General features: G+C 38.2%; 1 protein-coding gene across 2 annotated transcripts; it reads right to left on the minus strand.

Annotated features, from left to right (window-relative positions):
• Nucleotides 1-4,460: 4,460 nt before the first annotated feature.
• Nucleotides 4,461-26,722, minus strand: SERBP1 (SERPINE1 mRNA binding protein 1). 2 transcript variants are annotated; one of them, XM_034433246.3, is made up of 10 exons: nucleotides 25,417-26,722; nucleotides 20,514-20,667; nucleotides 20,108-20,251; nucleotides 19,891-19,962; nucleotides 19,258-19,332; nucleotides 14,159-14,336; nucleotides 12,137-12,184; nucleotides 10,699-10,872; nucleotides 9,861-9,899; nucleotides 4,461-7,259 (listed from the first exon to the last, which is right to left on the minus strand). In XM_034433246.3, exons 1-10 carry the CDS (start codon nucleotides 25,805-25,807, stop codon nucleotides 7,203-7,205), a joined length of 1,332 nt encoding a protein of 443 aa, XP_034289137.1. In that variant the 5' UTR covers nucleotides 25,808-26,722; the 3' UTR covers nucleotides 4,461-7,202. The 2 variants fall into 2 exon arrangements, with proteins under 2 accessions (XP_034289137.1, XP_034289136.1); XM_034433245.3 differs by having other exon boundaries at nucleotides 19,891-19,986.
• Between the last annotated feature and the right edge of the window lie 412 nt (nucleotides 26,723-27,134).

The following is a 27,134-nucleotide window of genomic DNA, read 5'->3' on the forward strand; positions in this document are numbered from 1 at the left end:
CAAGGAATGAGCTGTAAAATATCTCGACATATTGATGAAGCTTAAACCAAATTTTATATCACTCCCCCCACCCCTAAAATACGATGTTCCTGATGGAGCTGGCTTTGGCGCCTGGCTTCTAGTTTGTCAATGTCACTCACTTTTTAGAAACTATTAAGAGGGACTGACATTTTTTCCCCTCTACAATCGGAAGAGAATACTTGAATTTTCCAAGCACTTCTAATTTAAGGTTCAATTGATAATCAGTGAATTCATTTGAAGAAATAGGAACATCACTTGCTAGAAAGTTTGATCATTTTTAAAAAATAAAATCTGTTTGTGCTAGGAAATGGAGCAGAGTTACTGCATTTCTTAGTCAACAACGAAAATATGTGAATTCTCCTGGAACTCCTTCAGCCACTGATAGAATGGGACTCGAGAAACTATTTTAGATCCATCTCATTGGAAGGATTTAAAAGTTGACACTGGGGGAATTATAGTTCACATCCTAATGTTTGATTTAGGGTGATTCTTAGGGACCTTATGATCTGTGAATCCCCTGAACTTTCGAGGTTTGTGGCACCATAAAGGCTAACAAAGTTACTGTGACGTACTTCATAGATTAGTCAACTTCACCAGTTTGATGGAATGCAAGCCCTCAGACATTTTACTTTACACCAAAGCACAAAGCAGTTTCAAATCCTTTTCCAGGATGCAAGTATTCCCTATGCAATATTAAGAGTAAACCTAAATGTAATCTAAACAAAACATTCTCCATCATTTGAAAGGCAAGTTCACCCTATCTTGCTGCCTTGACTTGTGTTTAGCTTCATACAAGTCTGGAGATCAAATGCCCAAGTTATGGCAGTGGCAGAGAACTACACGCCTAACTGCACACATTCCTTAGTATGTTTGACACTGCCACTCTCTACCTTCAGAAAACGGGTGGAACTTCAGCTGGTCCAGAATTTCGTTCTAATTATAAACTTTAAAATGAAATCCAAGTTGAGTTCAACTCTTGGTGACTTGAAGGACTCCTGAAATTGTCTTGGTAATAGTAGCAGCAGCTGTTACGCTGCTGGCTTTTGTTGAACTTCCAAATCTAGTCTACAGCTAGATCTGCAGGTCTCCTATCCAAGTACTAAACGGATCCAACCCTGCAAGGCTTCCTATTGGAGATTGATCAGCTGTTGCCACCTGCAGCAACATCATTTACAGAACCCTAGGATTTAAATCAGTGGATCTAGAATGCTTTCCCAGTGGAAATTGTCAGAATTTTCACGTCTGTTCTTCCAGTATCTGATCATTCGGTGAAACGGCATAGCATCTTTAATTGCTGCTTCTCAGAGTCCAAGACCCAGTCAGCTCCCTTTATTTACACTTTTTATAGCAAATGTTTTCTTCAAACGTTTTGTCCATAAATTGATCCATGAGCCGGAAGTTCATTCATTTTACATGCCTTGTTATAGTATATGCACTTACTGCACTTTCAAGATCTCCTGGATTCCTCAGTTGCTCCGTTTCCGAACCTGAAAGGATCTCTTTCTTTTCCTCCATTCAACCGTACTCTCGGGAGACTCAAACCCTGGCAGTTTTCTTGGCAAGGTTTTTCAGAAATGGTTTGCCATCACCTCCTTCCTAGGGCTGAAACTAACTGGCCCAAGGTCACCCAGTTGGGACTTTTTCCTAAGGCAGGACTGGAAGTTATTTTCCTGATTTCCAGCCTGTTGCTTTAACCGCTATACCAAACCAGCTCTTTGATTGCAAAACATTAAGTTTGCCTTCTCATACTGGTTTTAAAGAAAAAAACTTCATTTAAGTTTTATTGCAATCTAATTTTCGTTTTATAGTAATCAGGAAGCAGACCTATGTAGTAATGTTTTCTACATTTGAAAACTTAGTAATTTTATGAAATTTGTACAAAATTTCATAAAGATACAAAGCACTTTTTATCAATGTATTTCAGAAGTTACAGTTGTCCAGTGCAACAAAAGAAAGGAGCTGATTTTCCCACGGTCATATGTATATACACTTTAATCACACCTCTTAAATAGAAGTATGCTTTTTAAGCAGGTTATATTCTGTGCAATACAATACTTTGGATTTTTCAATAAGATGGAAACTTGCAGTTTTGTTTCTATATAAATGCCAGAACCCATACTAGTTATTCATTTACTAAACGTAAAAGCAATATTCAGGTTTTGAAACAGGCAGGTGTTCCTCCAAGGAATATAGTAAAAAATATTTTATAAAATACTGCTTATGTAGATGTAAGACTCTTCCCAGCACAATTTATGGAAGATACATTTTACTGCCTATTGTTGTCAAAGCTGCAAGTCAAAAGGTTTCTGAAGAATTTCATGCAATTTATACAGTCCACTTTGATATTAAATCCTGCAAAACACAAGTGTTTGTCACTCAATGTTCAATCTATTGTGATTTTACTCAATCTTGAATAGTTCCTTGCCAATCTATGTTAACTCCATAATATTTTTTTGCAATGTGGATACTACACAGATGTTTTTAGATTTAAAAAAATGCCAGAACCAATTTATTCTAAGGTAAACTATATTCTGGACAAGTAGAATGCAGCTTTATATATGCAGGATATAATTTGAATGGCTAATTTAAGGGCAGGTGATGGCTAACCAATGGCCTGGTTTTTTTAGCTGTATTTTGTGCAATGTGCATATATGATTTTAAATTAAATATATGGCTAGCTTCTACTGATACATTTAATCAATGTAACTGTGAAATTCTGTTAAGTATATCCTCTTCGAAAAACACAAAATTTGTAGTCATGATTTCAGAACATCTTGCTGAAATGAAATTCTAAATTGATCCAGGATCTACTGGTTTGGGCAACATATACATACATAGAACAAATCAGAATGGGATAAAAGGCAACTGTGTCTGGCGATCATTTAAACAAATGTTGAAAATATTAGCCATTTTTCTTGGGTGATCAAAATTGTGGTTTTTATGGGAAAAAAACGTTGTGAACTTGTGAATCCAGGGCAAGCTGGATGAAACCATCTTTTGCATTTTATGAGGCATTCACAGGAATAAACCTGTGCTTAAATTACTACTGATCCATAACATCCAGTTCTACGAATATACCGGAAACTTGCAAAATAACTTCATTAAAGTTAATTCTATCAGCTGGAGGCAGAGTGGTATTTTAAACCAACTTGTAATTGAGCAGTAATCTGAAATAACCTTCTGCATGAACAGAACCGAGCCCGTTATATTTTTGCTACATCTATCAGAAACAGACAAAGCATTCTGCATTTATTGGGACTTACTCTATGTGGGATTGAAACCTATGTAACAAACCTGCCCATTCAAAACAGCTGCAATTTTAAGCATCAGTTAAAATCTCATTAAAATGGGAGTATGTATAGGATCGGATTACAAATCTCATAAAATGCAGGCTGTTCCATTCTCTGAAATATGGAAGATAACATATACGACATTATCGAAGGACAGATCTGTATATAAGACTAAGTGCACTTCATACAATCAATTGTAATATACAGCACTGTACAACTGACAAGAAAACATGCACTAGTATTTGCTTTTCAAGATTAAGGCCACAGCATGTCCAGAAATGATTTCTAAAATATAAGGATAAGAACGACCCTTGTAAATATTTGCAAACATTGTTAATTTATTACAGGGGATATGTTTTGAAGAATTTAATCTGTGACTCACACTACTATCCTGTTTTTTCCCCAACCAACCCAATGGGACTTGTGATTCAATTTTTCTCCTCCACTTCCAAAGAATTTTTTTAAAAAATAGTTTACTTGCACTCTTGCCCACCTATTTAATTTCTCCATGTTATGGAAAAGAGCCAAATATAATTCTAAAAAGCTCTTCTCATTTGTCACTCACATAGCATTTAATTTTCAAATAAAACAGATGTTTATAAAAACAGCTTAAGCTTCAACCTCTTACCTTTAACTGTTTTCATCTTATAATTCTACCTTTTTATTCCATGCATCCTTTTGCTTATTAAGAAATTGCAAAATTGAGGCAAGTACTTTAAACATTAAGTTAATAAAGTAAACCCAGAGCTGATAACATCAGCACTCTCATATATTCAATGCACCTGAGCACAGCCAATCTCCCCATCTTCAGATACTTTCTCTGGTGCACCCCACTGCTATTCATAACTCCTCAAATCTCCTCTGAGAGAAGGATTAAGCAATTGTTTTTTAAGCAACTAATCTACCTTTAAGTCAGGTGTGAATGAAGACTTTTAGCTCACATTTGTTAAAATATAAAAGATTACCATATTATGTTCTCACCTTTAAAAAAAAAAGCATTACATTTCAAATCAAAGTTTTCAGGGGTGGGAGGTTCACTATCAGTCCCTTATTTTCTCACCAGTAATTTCGCAGTTAGCAATTTAATTAGTATTGTTCATCGAAAGTGAACATGTATCTAAACTTTGAGCACTCAAGACAGCCAAAAGCCTCAGTCCTGCTTTTATTAAGTCAACAGGAGGGTATATAAATTTCAGGGCAAAATGTAATTATCCAATCAGACGCAGTATCTGTCCAACAAAATGTATATTCACGATAGACATATAGTTTTTAATGTTTAGGGTTACCTTAGAAGGGCTTGTGCTCTCTCATTTTACTCATTTTAATTTTTCTGCCGGTAGTCTGGTACAAGATGAACTTTCATGCTCAAACATTTAATAAATCAATCATAATTATCACATTTTAAAGGAGGCTAGCTCTAAAAAAAGGTGCAATAGCAACACAAACAAGCAAAAGAATAAGAGATACAAAGCCCAATTCATTTAATAGCTAATATTAAAATTAACTATGTGAGTAGTTATTTGCTAAAGCTATGCTCACAACTGCTAATGGATCCACCACAAGGGGACCATTCCCTGGGAAAGACATGTAGATGGTTTCAGGTAGAAATTAGGCAAGATGCCTGGCACTAAAAACATTTACAATGCCAATTTAATAGCATTTTTGAAAAGAGCATGAAAATAAACCTTTACTTTGCTAATATGTACCAATATTATGAAAGCATTTTCACAGCTCAACACAAATTAAGTACACAGCTATTAAAAGCCAGCAAATTTGCCATCTTTAAACAGCATTTCTAAATTTGCTCTATATTAAAAGTATACTAGAAGATGAAAATGTCACGTCAAGTACCAAACTGGCATTGCATGGATATATGGCTGTCCAGAATTAACATCTAGAAATCAAAGAGTTAAATTGGGACTATTCACGAACAGTAACATACTATTTAATAAGTATGTTATTTGGGCATTAGCGTATTTGTGCAGGAAATAGGAATTTGTTTTTTTAAGGATATAGACAACACGCAGAATCTTCCAAAGAAATCTGTGCTAAGAGATGCATTTGGATGGAAACAAACAAGGAACCTGATAACATATGTAACCTGTTGACTTAAGGAACATTGACTACCTCCAAAATCATAATCAGGAAACTAAGAACCAATAAATTGGGGCAGGAAGAAGGGTGAAGGGTAATGTGCTTAAAAATCTTCCTTGAAGGCAAATACTGGACTCATTTAAAAATCTACTTCTCCATTCCTACTTCCTCATCACAATGCTGAAATTTAAACGCATCAAGAATCAGAGTAAATGTAGTAACCTTTGCATACGTAAACAAATGTTCACAAAAATCATTCAGATAATGCATCATCTCAATACTGTTTATGCTTTAGTTCAATACTTTTTGCCCTCCGGGGGTAATGTTTCCAATTCCTTAAGAAAACCACCAATTGTACTCGACAAAACCTTGAAATAAATGGATGTTTCAGTTCTAATCTCCTAACAAGTGTTGTAGACAGAAAGGCAAAGTAGTCCTTTTTTATTATTTGCTCAAGTCCTTTCATGTTTTGAAAGTGGTAACATTCTCTTTCACAGGGATTAAGTTAAAATATTAAGAAAAGTCTACAGTGGAAAGGAGAGCTTACAATCACCCCCCACACCAAAAATAAAACATTCACTTCTCAGCTAGGCAAGGCCAAAAGCTGAAGCAATAGAGCAAGATCCACATTTCAATTGGGTGGTGAGGTTTGGCTTATGTCCCACGCAGACCACTGCTGTCCCACTTTCATGGTCTTGGTTTTCCAATTTAAACAAGTCAAATAATCCTTTTCCCAAGAAGTATACAGTGCCCTTTGGTTTCTTCTTCAGAATCAGGGTTGCATGCTAGTGGAACAGTGTTTAAATGCACCCAAGGGGCCGCATTTTAATGTAGATTTACAGCACTGCCACACAGTATCAACTGTAGTTTAAACCAACTATATTAAGAAATAAGATACCACTGTGTTCCCAACCTTCCATGTCTTGAAAAAAAGTTGCTCCACTCTACAGAATATTTTTGGTAGCAACAATATTAACAAGTTTAAACAAAGTTTACCAAACAGACAACTAGTTTTCTTGAAGAAAAAGGGTGAATGAGAGGTGCAACATGGATTGTTTTTTTAAAAAAATGGCTTAGGCCAATTATCCAACCAGAGCTGCTGGATTCACAAGCAGGTATTGAGAATATAAACCAATGTGCTTTGACTATTTTTCAAGTATCTGATATCAATTTTGTATAAAGATTTTGAATACACAAACTACCAAAGATAGAAGAAAATGGACTTTCCAAGTTTGACTTAAGTATTAAAAACTCAAATACTCCAGAAGTTAGTATTCCACACAGTACTAACAATTTTCCATATTATTTTTATACATATCCCAGCTGACCGTGGACTGAAACCATCTGCTAAGCAGTATTAAAAGAAATAGTGTGCAAGAGTTAAAATTGTTGTAGTTTAGGGAAAGCACATCTAACCCTAATTTAAAAAAAATAAAATAAATGAAGTGAAAGCTTTAACTGGTACACACTGTTCACACCTATATTTCAAGTTTGGAAACGCATATTTTCAAGCAGCAATACAAAAAAGTATCCATGAAGAATGCATAATTTCTGAAAAAAATTATGAAAACATCCCTGCTACCATTACATTTCTAAATACAAAACTGACTACCATATTGTTGCTTCTGTGTAGCAAGAGAAGTTCATTTCAAAACAGGTAAAATTCAGTCTTCAGGTGTGAATGGCATGAATGAGAGTCCCCGTTTTAATATCTTAAGTTGTTTTTAGGATCCTTAAGCATGCAAGCCTTGTAGAGAAGGGCCCAACAAGAGGCAGGGTTGGCTTAGGGCATCCAGTTTAGGATAAAGCCGGGAAAGCTTCTGGATCATCAACATCAGGAGCAGAAGCACTTGACTGAAACGAAAGAGGAGGTCCATCATTCTGATAGTCAATATAGCACTTTCATTAGCTGTATTATTTAAGACAGTTGTATACAACAAATAAACATAAAGTAGTAATGTTACACAAGTACTAATTTGCACATATTTGCTGTGTAAGTCAACTATTTATTAATATAGTCCCCTTTTTCGTAATGCTCTCCGGTACCCATTTTGCTATCACAAAAAGTTGCAAGTGTTAACAAATAAGGTATTATAGATGTGTATGAAATTATCACAGTGTGAATGACATACAGAAAAGGTTTTCTTGACCCTCAAAATAATAGAGACCACGATTAATGAAGGTGAAGGGCAGAGATAGAAAGAACTTAACTAAAACCTTGACACTTAACTTTACAAGGTGGAGTGACACATACTTCAACTCTGAGTGGAAATTAGTCACAAGGGCTAGTAAAAGAATCCTAGGCAAAATATTTCCAAAGTCAGAGGAGCAGAGATCTCAAAGTGATTTACTGCTGAAAAGAATACCCTGAGGTTGTCACACAAATGAGGGAAGGAAATCTAGGAATCTAGGGGATTATCAACCCTTCCTTGGGTGAGGGTGTCTTGCCACCCGCCTTGAAAGAGGCGGTGGTGAGGCCCCTCCACAAGAAGCCCACTCTGGATCCGGCTGTTTTGGCTAACTACCGTCCGGTCTCCAACCTTCCCTTTGTGGCGAAGGTTGTTGAGTGTAGTGGCGCGACAGCTTCCTGGGTACCTGGATGAAGCTGTTTATCTGGATCCACTCCAGTCCGGCTTCAGGCCTGGGCACAGCACAGAAACGGCATTGGTCGCATTGGTGGATGATCTCTGGAGGCTCGGGATAGGGGTTGTTCCTCTATCCTGGTCCTGTTAGATCTCTCAGCGGCTTTTGATACCATCGACCATGGTATCATGCTGCACCGGTTGGAGGGGTTGGGAGTGGGGGGCACCGGTCATGCGGTGGTTCTCCTCCTATCTCTCTGACTGGACGCAGTTGGCGTTGGCAGGGGAGCAGAGGTCGACCCCGAGGCGCCTTGTTTGTGGGGTGCCGCAAGGGTCAGTCCTCTCGCCCCTTCTGTTCAACATTTATGCGAAGCCGCTGGGCGAGATCATCCGTGGCTTTGGGGTGGAGTTCCATCAGTACGCTGACGATACTCAGATGTACATCTCCACTCCAGGCCATCCCAACAATGCCCTTGAAGTGATGTCCCGGTGCCTGGAGGCCGTGCAGATTTGGATGGGGAGTAACAGGCTTCGACTCAACCCTTCCAAGACCGAGTGGCTGTGGCTTCCGGCGTCCTGATATAGCCAGCTGGTGCCATCGCTGGCTATTGGGGGGAGAGCCTTCTCTGTGGGGGCACCTACTATCTGGAATGAGCTCCCCCCGGAGATAGGGAGGATCCCGGATCTGCGCACCTTCCGCCGCGCTTTGAAGACCTTTTTATTCCACCAGGCGGGCCTGGCCTAATCTTTTTCCCTCTTTTCTTTTTAAACATGTACATTTTAATCTGTTTTTAAATGACTGGGGTGTTTTAATTTGTCTGGGCCAAATTGTTTAATTCGATTTTATCCTGTTTTTAAATTTTCTATTTATGTATTTTACTGTTTGGCTGTTCACTGCCCTGAGTCCTTCGGAAGTAGGGCGGTATACAAATCAAATAAAGATAAAGATATTGGGGGTGAGTCACTGGCCCCCACGGAGAGGGCTCGCAACTTGGGCATCCTCCTGGATGCATGGCTGTCTTTAGAAGAGCATGTGACGGCCGTGGCCAGGGGGGCTTTTCATCAGGTTCGCCCGATTCGCCAGTTGTGTCCCTTTCTGGATCGGGACTCCTTACGCACAATCACTCAGGCACTCGTCACTTCCCGCCTGGACTACTGCAATGCTCTCTACATGGGGCTCCCCTTGAGGAGCACCCGGAGGCTCCAACTGGTGCAGAATGCGGCTGCGCGGGGGATTATGGGAGCGAGGGGGCGCTCCTATGGTGATGCCTCTCCTGCGTGAGCTGCATTGGCTTCCGGTGGTCTTCCGGGTGCGCTTCAAGGTATTGGTTACCACCTTTAAAGCGCTCCATGGCATTGGACCTGCGTATTTGCGGGACCGCCTTCTGCTGCCGATAGCCTCCCACCGGCCAGTACGCTCCCACAGAGAGGGACTCCTCAGGGTGCCGTCAGCCAGGCAGTGTCGGCTGGCGACCCCCAGGGGGAGGGCCTTCTCTGTGGCAGCACCTGCCCTCTGGAATGACCTGCCTCCGGAGATACGTATGATACCAGATCTCCGGGCTTTTCGCCGTGCCCTAAAAACCTTTCTTTTTCACCAAGCAGGGCTGGCGTAACCCCCCCCCTTTTTTTTGAGATGTTAGATTTTTAATTGCCTATGGGTTTTAGTCGGGATTTTAAATTTAGGCCAAAGTTGTGTAATTCTTTTAACAAATTTTAAATTTTGTATTGGGATGTTTTTATTTTGGCTGTGCACCGCCCTGAGTCCAGTAGGAGAAGGGCGGTATACAAATTTAATAAAATAAAATAAATAAATAGGAAGAGTGCTAGCCTTAGCATTACTGTACTCATGTTATAAAATTATCAAGCCACTAACCTGGTTGGGTGTGTGGATCACATCAAACTCTTTAACCAACTAAAAGAGAACAAGCAAAAATATTTATTGAGCATTCTTCTGTTAGTATATATGTTGCTGAAGTCAGAATATTAACCAATTGTTTGTTGATGAAATCAGGGCAGTTGACACTTTTTCATGCAGTGCCCATCTTCCATCCCCCAAATTCTCAAATTGCTCTGAATAAGCTAGTGGAAATTCTGGTGCAGTTTTGGAACCCTAACCCAAGAAGAAACAAACAGAAAAATGCATCAAATATAACATAATCTCATTCCTATTTGGGATATACAAATCTGGAATAAAGACTCTTTATTGTTAACTAGGATAATATTTTTTAAAAATTTCAAAGTATGCAAAACAGAATGGAACTAAGAAATTAATTTCATAAACGGGAAACTTTATATTTGAACATAAATACTGGTTATCTGTAACTCTGAGATCATGTAATACGTATCGTGGAAATATCAAAAATTGAGTGAAGTAGCTTTAGTGCATGCAAAGGGGAGGAGAGTCAGCAGCAACTTAAATGGAAAAGAAATAATTAACTCCTCTAGCACTTAAGAAGTTATCTAGTTCTCACACCGTATTCCGATCATTTAAGTGAAACTGAGGAAAAGCTAATGTATTTCACATTTCAGCCATAAAATTATTACATAAACATCTTCCCTAAAGTTAACTTCTTACTCTTTCAGATATAACTTTATTTTTTCAAAATTGTGCAGGTTAGGCTTGCAATGTTGTGCACCATTTCTAGAAGCAGCACAGTTCCATAAAACATTTGCCTCAGTTGACATTTCATTTGCATAAAATCAGTTATTACCTTGTCAGTTCTGCTTCCACGGTTAGCCCTTCCCCCACGCCCACGACCGCCTCTTCCACCTCTACCACCACGCCCAGGACGACCAAGATCCCCAAAATTGATCTCCAGTTGGGACGTGATATCGTTTGCTGGCTTGCGGAAATGGTGATCCATTACAGAGTCCTCAGCATGAGACTATAATGAAATCAAGTAATTCAGGTTTAACTGGTTTTCCTTAAAATATATTTTCATTCAAAAACAGAAAATTATATACACTTTATCCATATTACTTAAACGAGTAGGCTGCAAACTAGACAATATTAGAATGGAATGAGGAACAACATTTGAATATTGTCAAATATATGTCAAAACTGCATTTTTAACAAATGGAGTTATGGAACCCTATAATTATTATGCTCTCTGAAATATTATGCCACAACTCCAGCTAAGAGCTCTGGATTTGCAAAGAAGATTCAAAGATACAATTACAATTACCTAGATACAAAGAAAACAAAGCAGAACACACAAAACTCAACACTTGATTAAAAATTGACCTATCTTCTATAGATCAAACACAGTTAAAATGCCAGATCTCAATATCAACTGATAGCAAGTATACATTATATTTTAAATAGCTGACTTTACAGAAACCATCTTGTCCATAATTCTGGACAAAATTCCACTCGAGCCCACTGTGATGAGACTGCCCCAGAGCATATTTATAAATTGGGTTTGTACCATATTCCTGTAAGAACTATAAGAGACTTGTTATTCTCAATTACTATTGCACAAGTTACCCTGAACCTCTTTGCAGAGCCCCATTCCCTCTTCATTACCTGCCGAGTAATTTGTCTTACTGCAACTGAATAATCAGTATGATAAACTGAAAGATACTAATATACAAGCAAAGACTTTTAGCTCACATTTAAAATCCAAATAAAATGAACTTGAAGCATACTATTCTGTGAATGGAAGAACTATGGAGGTCAGTCTGCCAATATGCAATGGGCTGAAATTGTTTAGCTACATAAGCCACAACAAACTACTTCAACAGGAGAAGCAGATGGTGTGACAATGTTATAGTACTATTCCTTAACAGCTGACAATGAAAAAGGAACACAGATCAACCTACTAATAACTGGACTCAATTACTGAAATCCCTTCAACACTTTTTTCTTCAGGAAAAAAAAATCAGACAATCTGAGTATTGCCATGGGTGTTTAGAGTCATGATAAAAATATGGGCTTCAGAAACTAAAATTACTTGAACTCATGGGCAAGCAGGTTGGCACAAAAAGGAACAAATGCTGATTGGTCAGCAACCAAACTGGTTACAAAAAAGAGTATTAATGAATTCATCAATAGCTTTATTGACACTTTCAATGGTTTTCTTTAAAAAAAAATCTTCAAATTTGAACTTGAGTTTCTTATTCATTAGGTAAAGATAAACCATAAAGTACCTCATTGGGCTCCAGCTGACTCCCCTGCATTTCTGACATCCCCTTTGTCTGAAGTAAGTTGTATGTCAATGGCAAGGAATAAAAACAAAAGAAAGACAGTAAGACTCCCACATGTGTATACATGAATAACTAATTCCACAATTAAGCAGGCAAAACTGTAGGGTGCAAGATACAAGTAGTTCTCAACTTACAACCATAATTGAGCCCAAAATTTCTGTTGCTAAGCAAGACAGTTAAGTGAGTTTTCCTATTTTACCTTTCTTGCCACAGTCAAGTGAATCACTGCAGTTATTAAGCTAGTAACATGGTTGAATCTGGCTTCCCAATAGACTTTGTCGGAAGGTCACAAAAGGGGATCATATGACCCCAGGACACTGCAACTGTTATAACACATCAGTTGCCAAGTGTCTGAATTTTGATCACATGGCCATTGGGATCCTGCAACAGTCGCAACTGTGAAAAACAGTCACAAGTCTTTTTGTCAGTGGCATTATAACTTCAAATGGTCACTAAATGAATGGTTGTAAATCAAGGACTACCTGTTTTTAAACATACACCAAGAAAAATCCAAAACCAGCACAAGTAAAGAGGGTATTATGGGATTAGGATTCAAGCCAGCGTGTTTAATAAAATTAATACACATAAGCATAAGCATCAAGATCACTTTTAGGAGAAAAAAAGTCACTTCGAGGTAGGTGTGTTAAAAGGAAGTGCTGAACTCTAAAATACAGCTTTAGATCACAATTCACATCACTCTCATCCATAAATTATCCCTAGTGAAAAGAATGGAGCTCATGCCTTTAAACAAAAAAGGATCAACTTTGCTACTGAGAAACAGGAGCAAAGAAAAATAAAAAACAAATAGCTTGATATTTTCGTTCTCATTTTTAGCAACATCTCCAATAAACATACAGGTAGTCCTCAATGAATGACAAAATTCAGCTCAAAATTTCTGTTATGCAAGTTAATTCTTGTGAGTTTTGCCCCATTTCTTGCCACAGTTGTTAAGTGAATCACTGTAATTAATTAGTAATGTGGTTGTTAAATGAATCTAGCTTCCCCATCGACTTTGGTTGTCAGAAGGTCGTAAAAGATCACATGACCCGAGACACTCCAAACATTAAAAATACATGCCGGTTGCCAATAGTACATATTTTGATCATGTGATCATGGGGATGCTGCAATGGTCGTAGGTATGAAAAACAATCATAAGTCCCTTTTTTCCCATGCTGTTGTAACTTCAAAGGGTCATTAAACGAATGGCTGTAAGTCAAGGACTACTTGTAACTCTCCATAAAAAGGACAAGTAAGAAAAGCAGATTCACAATGTTACTTTGGACAGAAAGCTATCATAGTTAAGTAAGATGCAGAGTGCAATTAAATGGTCTTAAATTTTACAGAGTTTACTTTTCATGGAAATTTTAATACAATGGAATATTACGTGTCTAAATAATTATTCAGTAAAACACTCTTTCTACAAATTGTTCTAGGACTCAAGATTTACATGCATAACCCATATCCCACTAGCCAACTGAATTTTAAAAACTGGAATGTATTCTCCACCTCTACCAGGCAAATATAATTTTTAGAGGCTGAAGGCCCCACTTAAGCCTGCAGATAGGAAAAACAGGTATTGACAAAAAAAAATAATATATGAAACCTAGACCAAAGTTAATACTGATTTCATTTACATTTAATACGTTACATTCTCTAGTCATGTATTAATCATTTTTTTCTTCCTGCCATATTATAAGCTAACATTAGGTGATTTTTTTATAGAAAGTCTATGACGGCCACACACAAGGCTATACTGGGATATCACAATCCAAGATTTTGCTCCTTGTGTTTTTAAATTTTTCAATTGCAAAGGATATAAAATTGTGTTTCAAAGTAAAATTGGCAATGCTTAGTTAACCAAATACCTGCTTGTTTCTGAAATCAGATTTAGAAAACACATGGTTACAGTCATAAGCCAATTACTCTTGTATGTATAAATAAACAATAAAAATAAAGTGTACCTACCTCCTCACTCTTTGACTTGTGCAGAACAAAGCCTTTTTTCCATTGTCCATCAGCACCTTCATTTGGTTTACGGATGTTGAATTCGACTTTTGCACGATCCTTATTCTGAATAGCTTTCCATTCATCAAGAGTCATTTCTTTAGGACCTTCTTCCTTAACTTCTTCTACTTCATTTTCCCTATAAGTATGAATGTCAAGCACTTAATAAATAAATAAATAAACAAACAAACAAATACAAACACACTCTTTCCAAGGGATGAAATCTAAACACAAGAAAAAATAGAAAAACACCTAAAAACAGCAGTCTAAATATATATTTACCACGAAATTTTATTCTGATGATGAAATGTTGCTATTATTGACTTTCAATTTTATTCAATTTATTTATATCAGCTGTACCTTTAAAGTTTAAAAACAATGGTTGACACTATGGAGACTTTGGTGTTGTCCTGAGTTTGGTTGTTTGCTTGCAAACATTTCATTATCCGACTAGTGCATTGAGTTTAGCCAGGTGATGAAATGTCTGCAAACAACCAAGCTTAGAGAGCATCAAGGGCTCCGCAGTTCAATCCTGAGCTACAGATATTCTCTTCTACTGGAATGCTTAGCATGTATCATCCTGATTTACTCATTAAAGGTAAACACAGTGTTGGCCCTTAGCTACAAATTAGGAAAAGTTCCATACTATTAAAATAAAGATTGAAGAATTGTCCAAAGTCATTCTTAATTTCCATTTATATCCTTTATAGTTACAAGCCCAGAAATGATTATTCTTTTGTAGAGGTGTATTTTATCCACTTCCCCCCAAGTTCTTCCCATTTTATGTGTGCTAATTTCTGCTCCATGCCCCTGAAACAGAGTATTCACTAAACCATACAGCAAAAGTATGGTACATTACTAGCCTTTTGGCTGAAATAGTTCTTATATACTGTACCTGCTATAAATGACTCAGGATAGGTATATCATGATTCTGACTCACTAAGATCTTTTAAAAGAATCTTCTGAATTGCAATACTTAGCCCACTGAATTAAACTACTTTTATACAAGATTATTATTCCAAATTGCCTTTTTAGCTGCAATTTTATTTCCCAGATAAATTACTGAGATAATTAAACCTATGAAACAGGAAAAGGCTCCAGTCCAAGTGTTTATGAGTAATATAAGCCACAGTCTGAGTTCCATAATATAGGTGGTCCTCAGTTAACAACTATTTGTTCAGTGACTGTTCAAACTTGTGATGGTGTTAAACTAGTGGTACTTTTGACTGATCTTCTGAGTTCCATCCATTGAGGCATCCACACTGCAATGTGATCACAATCTGAGTGCCCAACTCATAATTATGATGTTGTAGCATCCGAGGGTCAGATGGTTGCCATTTGTGATCTTCTTTCCCATTTCCCAACAATAAAAGTAATGGGCAGACTGGTCGCAAATGGTGACACGTGCTGCCCTTGCTTAGCAATGTGTGATTCGCTTTACCAAATGGTAATCAGAAATGTCAGAATTGCCACTGTTAATGAAAACCCTGGATTGTAGAAATTATAACCAAATTAAAATTGCTGAGAAAAATATCAACCTTCCTAGGCCGATCAATCAATCATAGATTGCAATATCTGTGAAACAGACTTGTCTGCTACTTTGGCAAAACCAGATTGCTCACTGGATTGCTCAAGCTAATGAAGAGGCTGAAGCTTTAATAGTTTAAACACTTAATCAGAGGACAAGAGTCATTGGAAAGGACCCCATTATTTGGGGAAAATTGAACTTTAACTAAGGCAACAGAAAAGGGCTAGTTAATATCACACATGACACAAATGCGCACTTAGAATTCACAGAAACCAAAGCTAAAATACAATTCTGACAAGAGTACCTACCCTGATTTATGAGAATCAAAAGCCACTAAATAACAAAACCTTGCAGATTATGAAATGTTATCCAATTCCTTGATATATATACAATATACAAATACATTGAACTTGACGTATGCATTGCAGACTATACTACCTTCAACTCCCTCTCCCACACAATCTGATTTTGTAAAAGGTTGCTAAGCATCTAATATTAATTACTATTTTAAATAATTGCAATTTGGAACGTCTATAACTGCTAAATGGCAATAAAGTTAATTAAAACATCTTATTTCACAATTTTACAGCATATAAATTCCTGTATTATAATCAAACTGAATTAGACTGTGGATGACTTGAAATTACACTATTTTTCAAATAAACAATTAGAGTATCAGTACAATAACCCTAATTATTAGCAAGGATTATGAAATAAAGATCAGGGAATACTTATGTTATCACACCTATATTATTCAAGGCAGCATTTTGCAGATTACGTTTCTTATACAATGATGCTAATTTAACAAAATACTTTGTTTTAAAAGGCTGGGCATAAACCTGTTTAAAACAGGTGGCACTCAAAGGAAATCACCTTAACTTTCATTTTAATTCAGTATTGTAGGGCTTATTAATCTGTTACAATTTTAAAGATAAAATGTAATTTTGGAGTATAAAACGCTCCGGAGTATAAGACGCACATTAGTTTATGAGGAGGAAAAGAAGAAAAAAAAAATCTGCCTCTGCCTACCAGCATCCATTGGTATTCATCCAGCTAGCATCCTTGCAGCAAGCAGCCTGGCAAGCTTCACAATATCGCAGACTGATTTAGCGCAAACAGCTGATTGGCAGTTGGATCAGCCTCCCACAGTACCATCAATCAGCTGTTCCAAGCTGTGGGGATTGCCAGAGGGCATTGGCCACCTCCGCGTATCAAGTTTATGGCCTTTGCACACTACGTTTTAGACCCGTTCCAGGCTGCGGGTTCGCCACAGCACATCACTGCCAATCTCCGCCGCCTGGAACCGGCCAAAAATGGGATGCAGAAAGGCCAAAAACACAATGCGCAGAGGCAGCAATGTGCTGTAGCAATCCCCGCAGCCTGGAACGGGTCTAAAACGGGGCGTGCGGAGGCAAAAAACATGATGCGCGGAGGCCAAAAATGGCCAAAGGCCGGGGCTTTGGCAACATTTGCTGTATAAGATGCACCACAATTTTTATTCACTTTTTTTTGGGGGGGAGGTGCGTCTTATACTCCAAAAAGTATGGTATATAACAAAAATTGGGAATTAATCACCATGACTTATCAAGGGGGGGAGGGGGAGAAACAAGAGAATTATATGATGTACTGGCTCCATACTACTAATGTGTAGTAAAGGTTCGTTATTCTATTTTTATTATATTTTGTGATCAAGATTTTATGATATATGTAAATATCAGATGATTTCCTGTATATGTAAATGTCTTGCATCTTTTTTTTATGTATTAAAGCAATAAAAAAGGCACTAAAACTGCTTTTGGTTTTGTGATCTGTACTTACATCTATATTAATAATAGACATACTCTAAACATTGAAACTACGCACAATAGTAGCAAGGCTAAGTTTTAAATGCATCTTAATTTTAAATACATACAATCTCACAAGCCTTTTCAAAAATACTAATTTCTAATTTGTCAGAAGACTTCATTCAAAACTACAAGTAGTATTGACTTATTACACCAATTAGAATTGGAATTTCTGTCACTAAATGATGAGGTAGTAAATCACAACACATTATTTAGCAACAGCAATCACCCTAGGGTCCCTCTTGTTGTTAACCAGCAGCCAAGTCATTAGGCAAGGCAGTTTCCTGCCAGTTTCCCACAACCAAAATAAATGGGGAAGCCTGCAGAAAATTTCAGTCCAGCAAGGGAATAAGTGGCCGTTGCTGGACAGGGGAGGAGAGGAGAGGATGCAGAAGAGGCATGATACAGGCTGGGAGAGGCTGCTAGGGAGGTACAGTATGAGTGCAGAGGGGATGGAGAAAGGTCCCAGGTGGGAAGACTTATTCCAGCAACCTAGCAGCTTCCCTGCTGGCTTCCCCATTTTCTTTCTGGATAAGCCGGCAGGGAAAGTTATAAATGATGATCACATGGTCACAGTGCCTGCAATTGGTCGTGTGAACTGGTTGCCAAGTGTACAGATGATGATCATGTGACCTTGAGGGTGTCAGGATGGCTGGAACTCCAAGGACCAGTTATAATTATTTGCTCAGTGCTGCGGCAGCTTCAAACAGTCACAGAACAAATGCTCATAGGTCAAGATTATTCATCAATTAAAATGCTAGTCGGAGGATACATTGGGAACTGGTTATAGCACACATAATTCTACATATATATAGCAGAGCGAACAGCCTATTTAGGCTGGAGGCAACATTACTTCGTTGCCACTAGCAACAAAAGGATTGTTGGGGGCAATATGCTGACTCTGTAAACCGCTTAGAGGGCTATAAAGCATTGTGAAGCGGTATATAAATCTAAGTGCTATTGCTATTTTTTCCCTCTTCAGCCACTTTCATATGCATTTTCAACCTCTTTTTCCTTGATTCTTCGTGTATTAAAACAGTAATATCTGTGTTTTAATACCAGAAACTTAACGAACCTTTTTACTGCTTACTTAGAAATGGAGAATTATTTAAAATTGAGAATTGTGTTTTGGTTGTTTGCTGTCATATGGAATAGTCATACCTGAAATAGATCCATATCCTAACTAAGGATTCTATTTTTTTTAATTTCAACATAAATGTCAAAAGCACTATATATGATAAATTTATATAAGACAGGTAGTCCCCATTTTACAATTACTTATTCAATAACCTTTGGGAGTTACAATGGTGCTGGTTCTTGCAAGCATCCTACGGTCACATGATCACCATTTGCAATCTTCAATGCTGGCTTCCAACAACCAAAGTCAAAAGCTACATCAACACAATCTTGCAAGTCTGAAGTACAAACTTCCCGTTGCCATCTTTAACTTTTAACCACCATCTGATCTATTAGGTCAGACAGTTCCAAAGTTTCTTCCTCTTAACTATTAAGCCATGGGAGGCGGGGGGGGGGGGTTGTCCCACTTCTCATCTGATTATTTCCTAGGCAGCATCTCTTTCCCCAAGGTCATTCATGCATTTCAATGCATCATGTCAGCACAAAGAAATCATTACCAACTTAATTTTGTATAGGTGATAAAAATAAACACCTAACAATTTAATATTTACTTGTTTTCCGAGTCAGCAGGGGGATGTTCCTCTCCTTCTGGTGTTTCCTCTGTTGCATGTGATTGATCCAAGTCACTGTAGAGTTTAAAATTAAAAAAAAATTGTTTCCAATTAATACTTCTAACATACTTGCCAACACAAAGTTTTAATTTATGAAAAATTTTAAGCTCTATCTCAAAGTTTCAATTTTCCCCAAATATAGTCCTTTGCTTTCTAAAAATATATGCTCTAATGAAATACAGGTGATATGATGAAGTTTAACAAACATACATTTGGCACCAGCCTCAAAAGGCTAAGACTGAAAAACATTTTTTGGTTCAGCCAAATTTATCTAACTTGTTTTATTTCTATTTTAAATTTTGTATTTATATGTTTTATTTCATGGCTGTTCACCGCCCTGAGTCCTTCGGGAGTAGGGCGGTATACAAATCTAATAAACAAACAAACAAACAAACAATTTTTATTCTATTGCATAATATTGTTTTCAAAAAGATTTATGACTACTGCTTTCTAGCTGAGGATGCTGAACATGGAACATAATTTCTGCATTTTCATCATGTCATCTTAAGCTATGTATAATTTTGCTTATAATTTATATTTATTCTAAATATAAGCTTAAAATAAAATACTAACGTCAGTTCATCTTTGACAGTTCCCCAGTTGTGTGATCCACTCCCGCCACGCTTGTCTTCGTGTTTTAGACCACTGAAATGGGAATGTGAAAGAGAACTAACAAAACTGAGTTAACACAATAGTGCTGGGATACAGAAATTCAAAGGCAAATTTGTAAAATATTCTTATAGAATGCAATATATTTTGAAAGAGAAGCTACTGAGTTTTTAAGACTTACGATCTGTCGCTTCCACTATGCCTATCAAATTCACGTTTGCCTCTAGAGTCAAAGCCATCTCCTCTGCCCATTCCACGTCCTCTTCCACCACGACCACCTCTTCCAAGACCACCACGGCCACGCATAGGACGATCAATAATGGGTCTATTGTAAGCAGAAATCAAATAGGGTCTATATGAAGCCCCATAAAACTGTTAATATTCTTTAAAAAGTATTGCCACAGTCTACTTGAAATTAAGTGACTCACAATATTTTAATTAAAATGAATGAAGAAACCTGTTTTTCTAAAAGCAAATATTCTGCGCTTCCTAATTAACTTACTTTGGATTACATTCATCAACAGGTCAATTTGTTGATTACCTTAATACACAATTATCCAAACAATCTTAAAATGTACAATCCTTACTTATCAACAGAAAATTCTCCTCCTTCACCCTTTTCTTCAGCAGGTTTGTCAAATCGTCGTTCACGAGGAGGCCGTCTCTCCTGCCTCCTCTCAATAGGCTTGCCCTCTCCCTGAGGCTGTTGCTGATCAGGCCTTCTGCCAATTCGTCTTATCCCTAAAATAGAAGGGAATCTGCATCAGTAAATTATTTACTGATCTCCACGAAGCAACTGGTATTCTTTAAACATAGGTATTATCAATATGTAATAAATAATAGTTTTCTACTGATAGAAGACTGTATTATATGGCTGCCTTTGCTAGCAGTTCTTACAGTTATTATCTTATAGGAATTGTGGTCAAACTAGCTCTACAGGTATTTATAATCCTCCAAGCTACAAACTGGAAAAGCTAAAATTAAGCTCAAACACATCTGAAACAATAATTAAATATTTATTCTCCTCTTTCCATTAAATAAAATTCACAACTAGTATTCTTTGGTGAAACAATCAAGTTACTTGTTTCCCTAACTGCAGTCTTGAATTTTGGAATAGTTTGCAAAAGATTTATTTTGGGATAGAAGATCTAATATCTGAGCCATTCCAGAATATTTTCTCTTTATTTAAGAAAAAAGTGAAATTTAATTAAATTAATCTGATCAATAATTTCTATTTCTGAAACCTTTATAGAATCAGTTGCAATTAGGAAATGGGAGAGCCACCATTTTTCTTACTATGCTTGAATACTTATCAAGTTCGTTGTAACAGAAAGATGTTCGCCTATAGTGATAAGGAAGCTGGAAATATGAATTTATAGAAATAATTATCTCTGTAGTAATGCACTAATCTGCTACAGTAATCCCCTCCCCACATGCAACACTTCTGCAACTGAAAGTACTAGGTCTCAACATGCAATATACTCTATTCTCTCTGCCTGGAAGCTGTCACGGTGCCAATAATTCCACCACACTGCTTGAAACCAACTGGCTAACTAACAGTGCCAAAGTTTCATTCAAACAAAGAAACAGAAATGATTTTTGTATTAAAAGTTGGCTTTTCCTCATCTTGAGAACAATGGTGGCTTCAAATAGTATTATCATTGGCCAAAAAATATGGGCTATAAATCTACTCATATATTATGAATTAGATTCAAAAGTTCTGCTGAATGCTAAACCGATGAGTTCTAAAACTGTCATATATATCACGATATAAAACAATTTTAAGTTGCTTGAAGGAGAACAAGGAATCTCAGTAAAATATTGCTTATGAAAACTATTAGCCATACCTAATACTCAAGAGGCACAGCCTGAACAGAATGTATTGAAAGAAAAACGTCCAAGAGTTCCAGAATCCCACAATAGGTTATCATCAATGATTTATCTTTTGATTTGGTGAGTGTACATTTCAGACCAAGCCAAGTCCTGAAGCTACATACTATTTACCTCTGATTAAAGGGCGCCAGTAAATACTTGACACTGAACTTCACACCTATCCAGGCACCATTATGGGGACATATTCCTTGGCTTTCCCCTCACTTTTAATCAGATCAAGTTTACTTTTCTTTTGTCACTTTGAATCCACAGAAATTGGAAAGCATTTCTTAATTGCCCTTGCCAAGGCATGCTAGCTTTCTGAAGGATGATGGTGCCTTTTTGCTTTACTTCCTGACCATGTTTTAGACATAATTTATGTGTTATTTCAGCTGGATTAAAATGGAATTAACTTAGTCTGATTCCACCAAGCCAATAACTTTCACTGCTGCAACTGTTGTTCAAAATAAAAGCAAAAGTATTTTTTGACTTTGCTATTATTAGTGGTGTTACATATATTGCATATCTGCCAGTAATATAAAGGAATTCTATTGGATGGTATAAATGAAACCATTTTCATGCAGCTCAACTGAGTACATTTTACATTTAATGAAGAACAGCTATTAGATGTTCAGAACAATCCCAATCACTGGATAAAAATACACAGGTGAAATAAACTTTATATAAATGAACATTTCTCTTTCAAGTGCCTAGATTATAGTTGCATTGTGATTCAATTAGAATAGTTTGTCTGATGAACAATCATTACTGAATTTTTAGCAAGCCATATAAGGTTATTGAACCTATATTAAATTGGCTGGATTTGATGTTTCTAAGCAGAAGCTGACTATATTACAAGTAGTATTACCATTAATATTGTACTCTTTTCCACAATCCTAGAAATTATGCTGTAATTTTCATACTACAGAAATATATACAAAGTATCTGTATATAACCTTAAGTACAACAATATTCATCAAGGGGAATTTACAACATTATAAAAGTAAGATTTATTTTCCTCCATGCATCCATTGCCACTATTCTACCTTCTTTAAAGTTACCATAGAATTCAACAATTTAAGCCTCTCCTTTGCCTTCTCTACCATTTGAAGAGATGCCTATAAGATTTATACAAAGAAAAAAACATTTTTGGGAAATTATTTAGGTGCTATTTATATTTCACTCGAATGCACAAGGATTGTCCCCGTTGTGTATACTTTTATCTAATAAAGACAACTTTTTCAACAATCCTTTTATTACAGCTACAGTCAAAGTAAAAAATGGATTGCCATAAAATGGATTTCTATCAGACTCTCATATGTGAAAATAGGCAAAGCTTTAAAAAAACATATCATAATCTAAATTTTTAAAAACAAGTGGGATTCAAGCAGGTCACTTCTGTATCAAAAATAATTCCTCTAGAAGTTTATGTAGACTGACCTGAAATTCTCCATAAGTGTATGGAGTTTGCATAAAAATCTAGATAAAATCACAAATGTAATTTTATTTCTTCAAATTACAAAGCAGAAACTCCAAGCAAAGTTGAATCAAGGCAATTACAGAAGTACTAATGTTGAACTGCCATATTGTTGCAAAAAGCTATCAACCTAACTTTTCTACATTAAATGTCTTACTCATGAAAATTTTCAAGTGGTAGTTAGAATGTACAACTATCCAACATAGGCTGCAAAACTCCTGACAGACAGTAGATGGCAATAAAGGTATGCTGAAAACTAAGCATTTTGTAATTGTCTCTGTCTTGTAGCCTTTACTTCATAGCCCCCAATTTCATATTCAAATACTATCAGAGAACTACAACAAAATTTGCTTCTGGCAATTTCTATAAGCATTGAAAAACATCAATACCCAGATTAAAGTTTAAAACATCACAAATCTGGGTTTAATATTTTAATAACTGTCTTATTCAAAAAGAAGATTTTTACTATTTGAATATTTAAATATTTCTCTGGAGCATACAAAACTGTTAAATAAATTTAAGAACAATCTATTTCAATTACTAATCCCATAATCACCTCCTACTCCTATTGCCTGTACTAATTTAACTTTCTCTTCTGCAAGTGCCAGTGCTGATTGGCTGGTGATGAGAATTGTGCTTCATTACACAGGACACTTGACTGATAACTATTAAATAACCTTTAAAATAATCTTTAAGATTATTTAACATATATTATAAGCAAACACATTTTTGTAATCAAGGTAGATTTAAAGCAATGAAGTTACACATCATATATTTTCTTTGCACTATTATTTCATGGTGTCGCATGGCGCCATTAAAAATATTACCATGCTTTCAGTCTCCTGCTTGAATTTATAGAAAATAAGGCTAAAATCATATAATTAGTACTATTCAATCAACATCCTCAAAGAGCGCCTTTTATTTCCTTTAAAAAAGTATTTTATTCAGTTAAAAAGCACGGTGAATTTAACACTTTTAGCTCATTTTATTTTATTTACATACTGTTGCAAAATGTTTAAACAACGGTCCAGGGATCCTGCCTTTCCTTCAAAAGAAACCTCAATTCCATGGATACACTCAAATCAAGACAGTAAGGCAAAATAAACACCAGATTCAAACCTATTTGGATCAACTTTCACGGGAGGGGGGGGGGAGAAGAAAGAAACCTCTCACCAAAGTGAGGGGAAATTTTTTTTGTTTTAACAAGTTACAGTCCAGTATCCCAAGGCAATCGGTCATTTCACCTCCACAGTGCCATTTTGTCTATTCGTTCAGCCCTTAAGTAGGCGGGCAAGCAAGCAGGCAGGCGAAACCAAGCGACCAGCCCCAGCAACACGCGGGATATGCACGTGGCCCAGGTACAAATGGACTCAACTTCGTTCCTCTCAAACCCCCCGCGTGGTCCAGGCGGGCTACTGCCACTGCCGCTTCTTCTGCGCGGGCAACCGGCAGGATTGCTACATTTTTCTTTTTTTTTTTTTTTTGAAAAGGCACAGAATCGCCCTCCGTTTTCTCAAGCGTTCCAAGATCGGGAAGTTTCCCCCTCTCCCTTCGAGCTCCCACCACCACCACCAGCACGCTCGCCTTTGCAGGCCTTGCCGGGGCCACCCACCCACCCACCCACTCCCACGCGAGGAGAAAAACCCGACCTCAGGTCGGATCCCGCCCGCTGGAAACGTTTCTGCATCCCTTCGCCCCCACCAATCCCTCCCCCCCACCCCGCGAGCAGAGAACGAAGCTTGGCTCGCTTGCACCAGGCGCGCTTTCCTAACACGACGGCCCGGTCAACACGAGAAAGGGCCCATTCCGGACAGGGTGGAGCGTGGAGCAGGCAAGGCAAAGTAGCCCCGCCATGCCCTCCACGTGAGGGAGACGGGCAGGGCTCTCCTCCTCCTCCTCCTGCAAGGAAGGCTCCCTTCGAGCCAGACAAGCGGGAAAGAGAGAGGAGGGGGTCCCGCTCCGGCACCACGTGCTGGGTGGAATTGGGGGGGGAGGGGAGGGGGGGAGAAAGACCCGCTACTGACGGGAGGAGGGGGGGGGCTGCCTTCTCTCCGCCCGCCCCCGATAGAGAAGCACTGACCTTGTGAGGAGCCCTACTCGTCTCTCCAGCCGCAGAAGAGAGGAGCGGCCCCGCCACTCACCTTCCTTCCTGAGAGGCGCGGAGCCGGGCTGCCCGCCTCCATCCTCTCTCCGGTCCCCGGCGCCTCCAGGCCCAGTCGAGGAGGCGAAGGGCGGCAACGGGTTCTTGCGCTCCTTCTGAGATTCCCTGCGCAGCTGCTTGGCCGCGCTGCCGCTCCCTCCGCCCGAACCGATCTGGCCCGAACCGCCGCCTGAGGATGAATTAGCTTGGGCCGCTTGTCCGCCTCCGCCACCGCGGCTGCCTTGGTGGCCGCCGCCGCCCCCACCGGTGCTCTCTTTCTTGCGGCTCTCGGCCGCCTGGATCACCTCGAAGGGGTCGGATTCGTCGTCCAAGAGCTGGTCAAAGCGGTTGGTGACGACGCAACCGAAGCCTTCCTGCAGGTGTCCGGGCATGATGGACCCCTTTGGGTGGGATCCTCCTCCGATGCTGCCCAGGCCCCGGCCCACCCCCTACGTGCTTCTTTGCTGCCCACACAAGATGGCCGGCCCCCACAGAAACTCGCTTCTCTTCCGGCGAAAGCGACATCCGGGAAACAGAACTAGACGCCGCCAGCTCCTCGCAGAGGACCTTGGGAACTGAAGGCTGAACTCCCCGTCTGTAAGAAAAACCGGTCCTTGGCAAAAAGAAAGACCACAATTCCCAGCAGGCATCACGAAGCAGAGAAATAAGGCGGTGAAGTCTGTCTCTCAAGGCAATCCCTTTCCTCAGAATGTGTTCAGCGAAACAGTTTTTTTTTCTCCCCCATTTGAGAAGATATGGCATTCTTTTCCCTTCTTTCCTCCTTAAAGTGCATTGTCTGAAATGAAACAAAGTAAAAGATGCGGTTTGCTGAAAACCTGAAAGGTCAACAATACAAGGCTGGGGCTTATACAACACACTAATGCACGACTGATTGAATTAACCCAATTATATGGGTTGGAGCAACCCTCTGAACCTAAAAGGAACCGTAACGGCTATATCTAAATTACAACAAACGAGCCACTTATATTTAGTTTAAGGTGTGAATCCTACTCAGTTCATTTAACAATATACTTAAGGCAGCATTACACATGATTTTGCTATACAAGACATCTTCTGCACTCAGAGCTGTAAATACAGATATTACCAATTTTTCACAATGTACTTCTTTACACAGAACAAGCAGAGAAGGAAAATGTTCCTTTCTCTAGCTCCGTACACTGGCTTTTCTGTTTTTTGACATGTGTAAAACTACCATTATGATGAAACTGCAAGTTTGCCATACAATTGTAAATGTGTGTAGGATTCCACTGGAGCTAATAGCTTCATATTATTAAATTATGCTGTGTGCTGACAAACAGGACAGTTGTAGTGTCTGTCTCACATATTCTTTCGGTACATTATTGTCTCCAGAAGATGTTAGACCTGCAACCATTTTGAAGTGATGTGGATTAGAAAATACACAGGACCTCTCAACATAGAACAAAATTGTTTATTTTATCTTATTTAAACCACAACTTGAGATTAACAAATAATCCTTTATGTGTTTCACAGTTTTCAACTATGTTGCCTTCTATAAGATAAACAGCTCCACAGAAATTCAGAGCCACTGATTTTGCAAGGCAGCTCAAACTATGCAAGCATACATTTGTTCTGCTTAAACTGCCAGGCTGTACTGTATTCTGTATCCACAGTAGGCTAGTTAGAGAGTCAGTTTGGTGTAATGGTTTAGCCATCTGATTAGAAATCGGGAGATTGAGT

Source organism: Pantherophis guttatus, chromosome 3 (assembly GCF_059756535.1).
Source record: "Pantherophis guttatus breed Tessera chromosome 3, ASM5975653v1, whole genome shotgun sequence".
In the NCBI taxonomy this organism is placed as follows: domain Eukaryota; kingdom Metazoa; phylum Chordata; class Lepidosauria; order Squamata; family Colubridae; genus Pantherophis; species Pantherophis guttatus.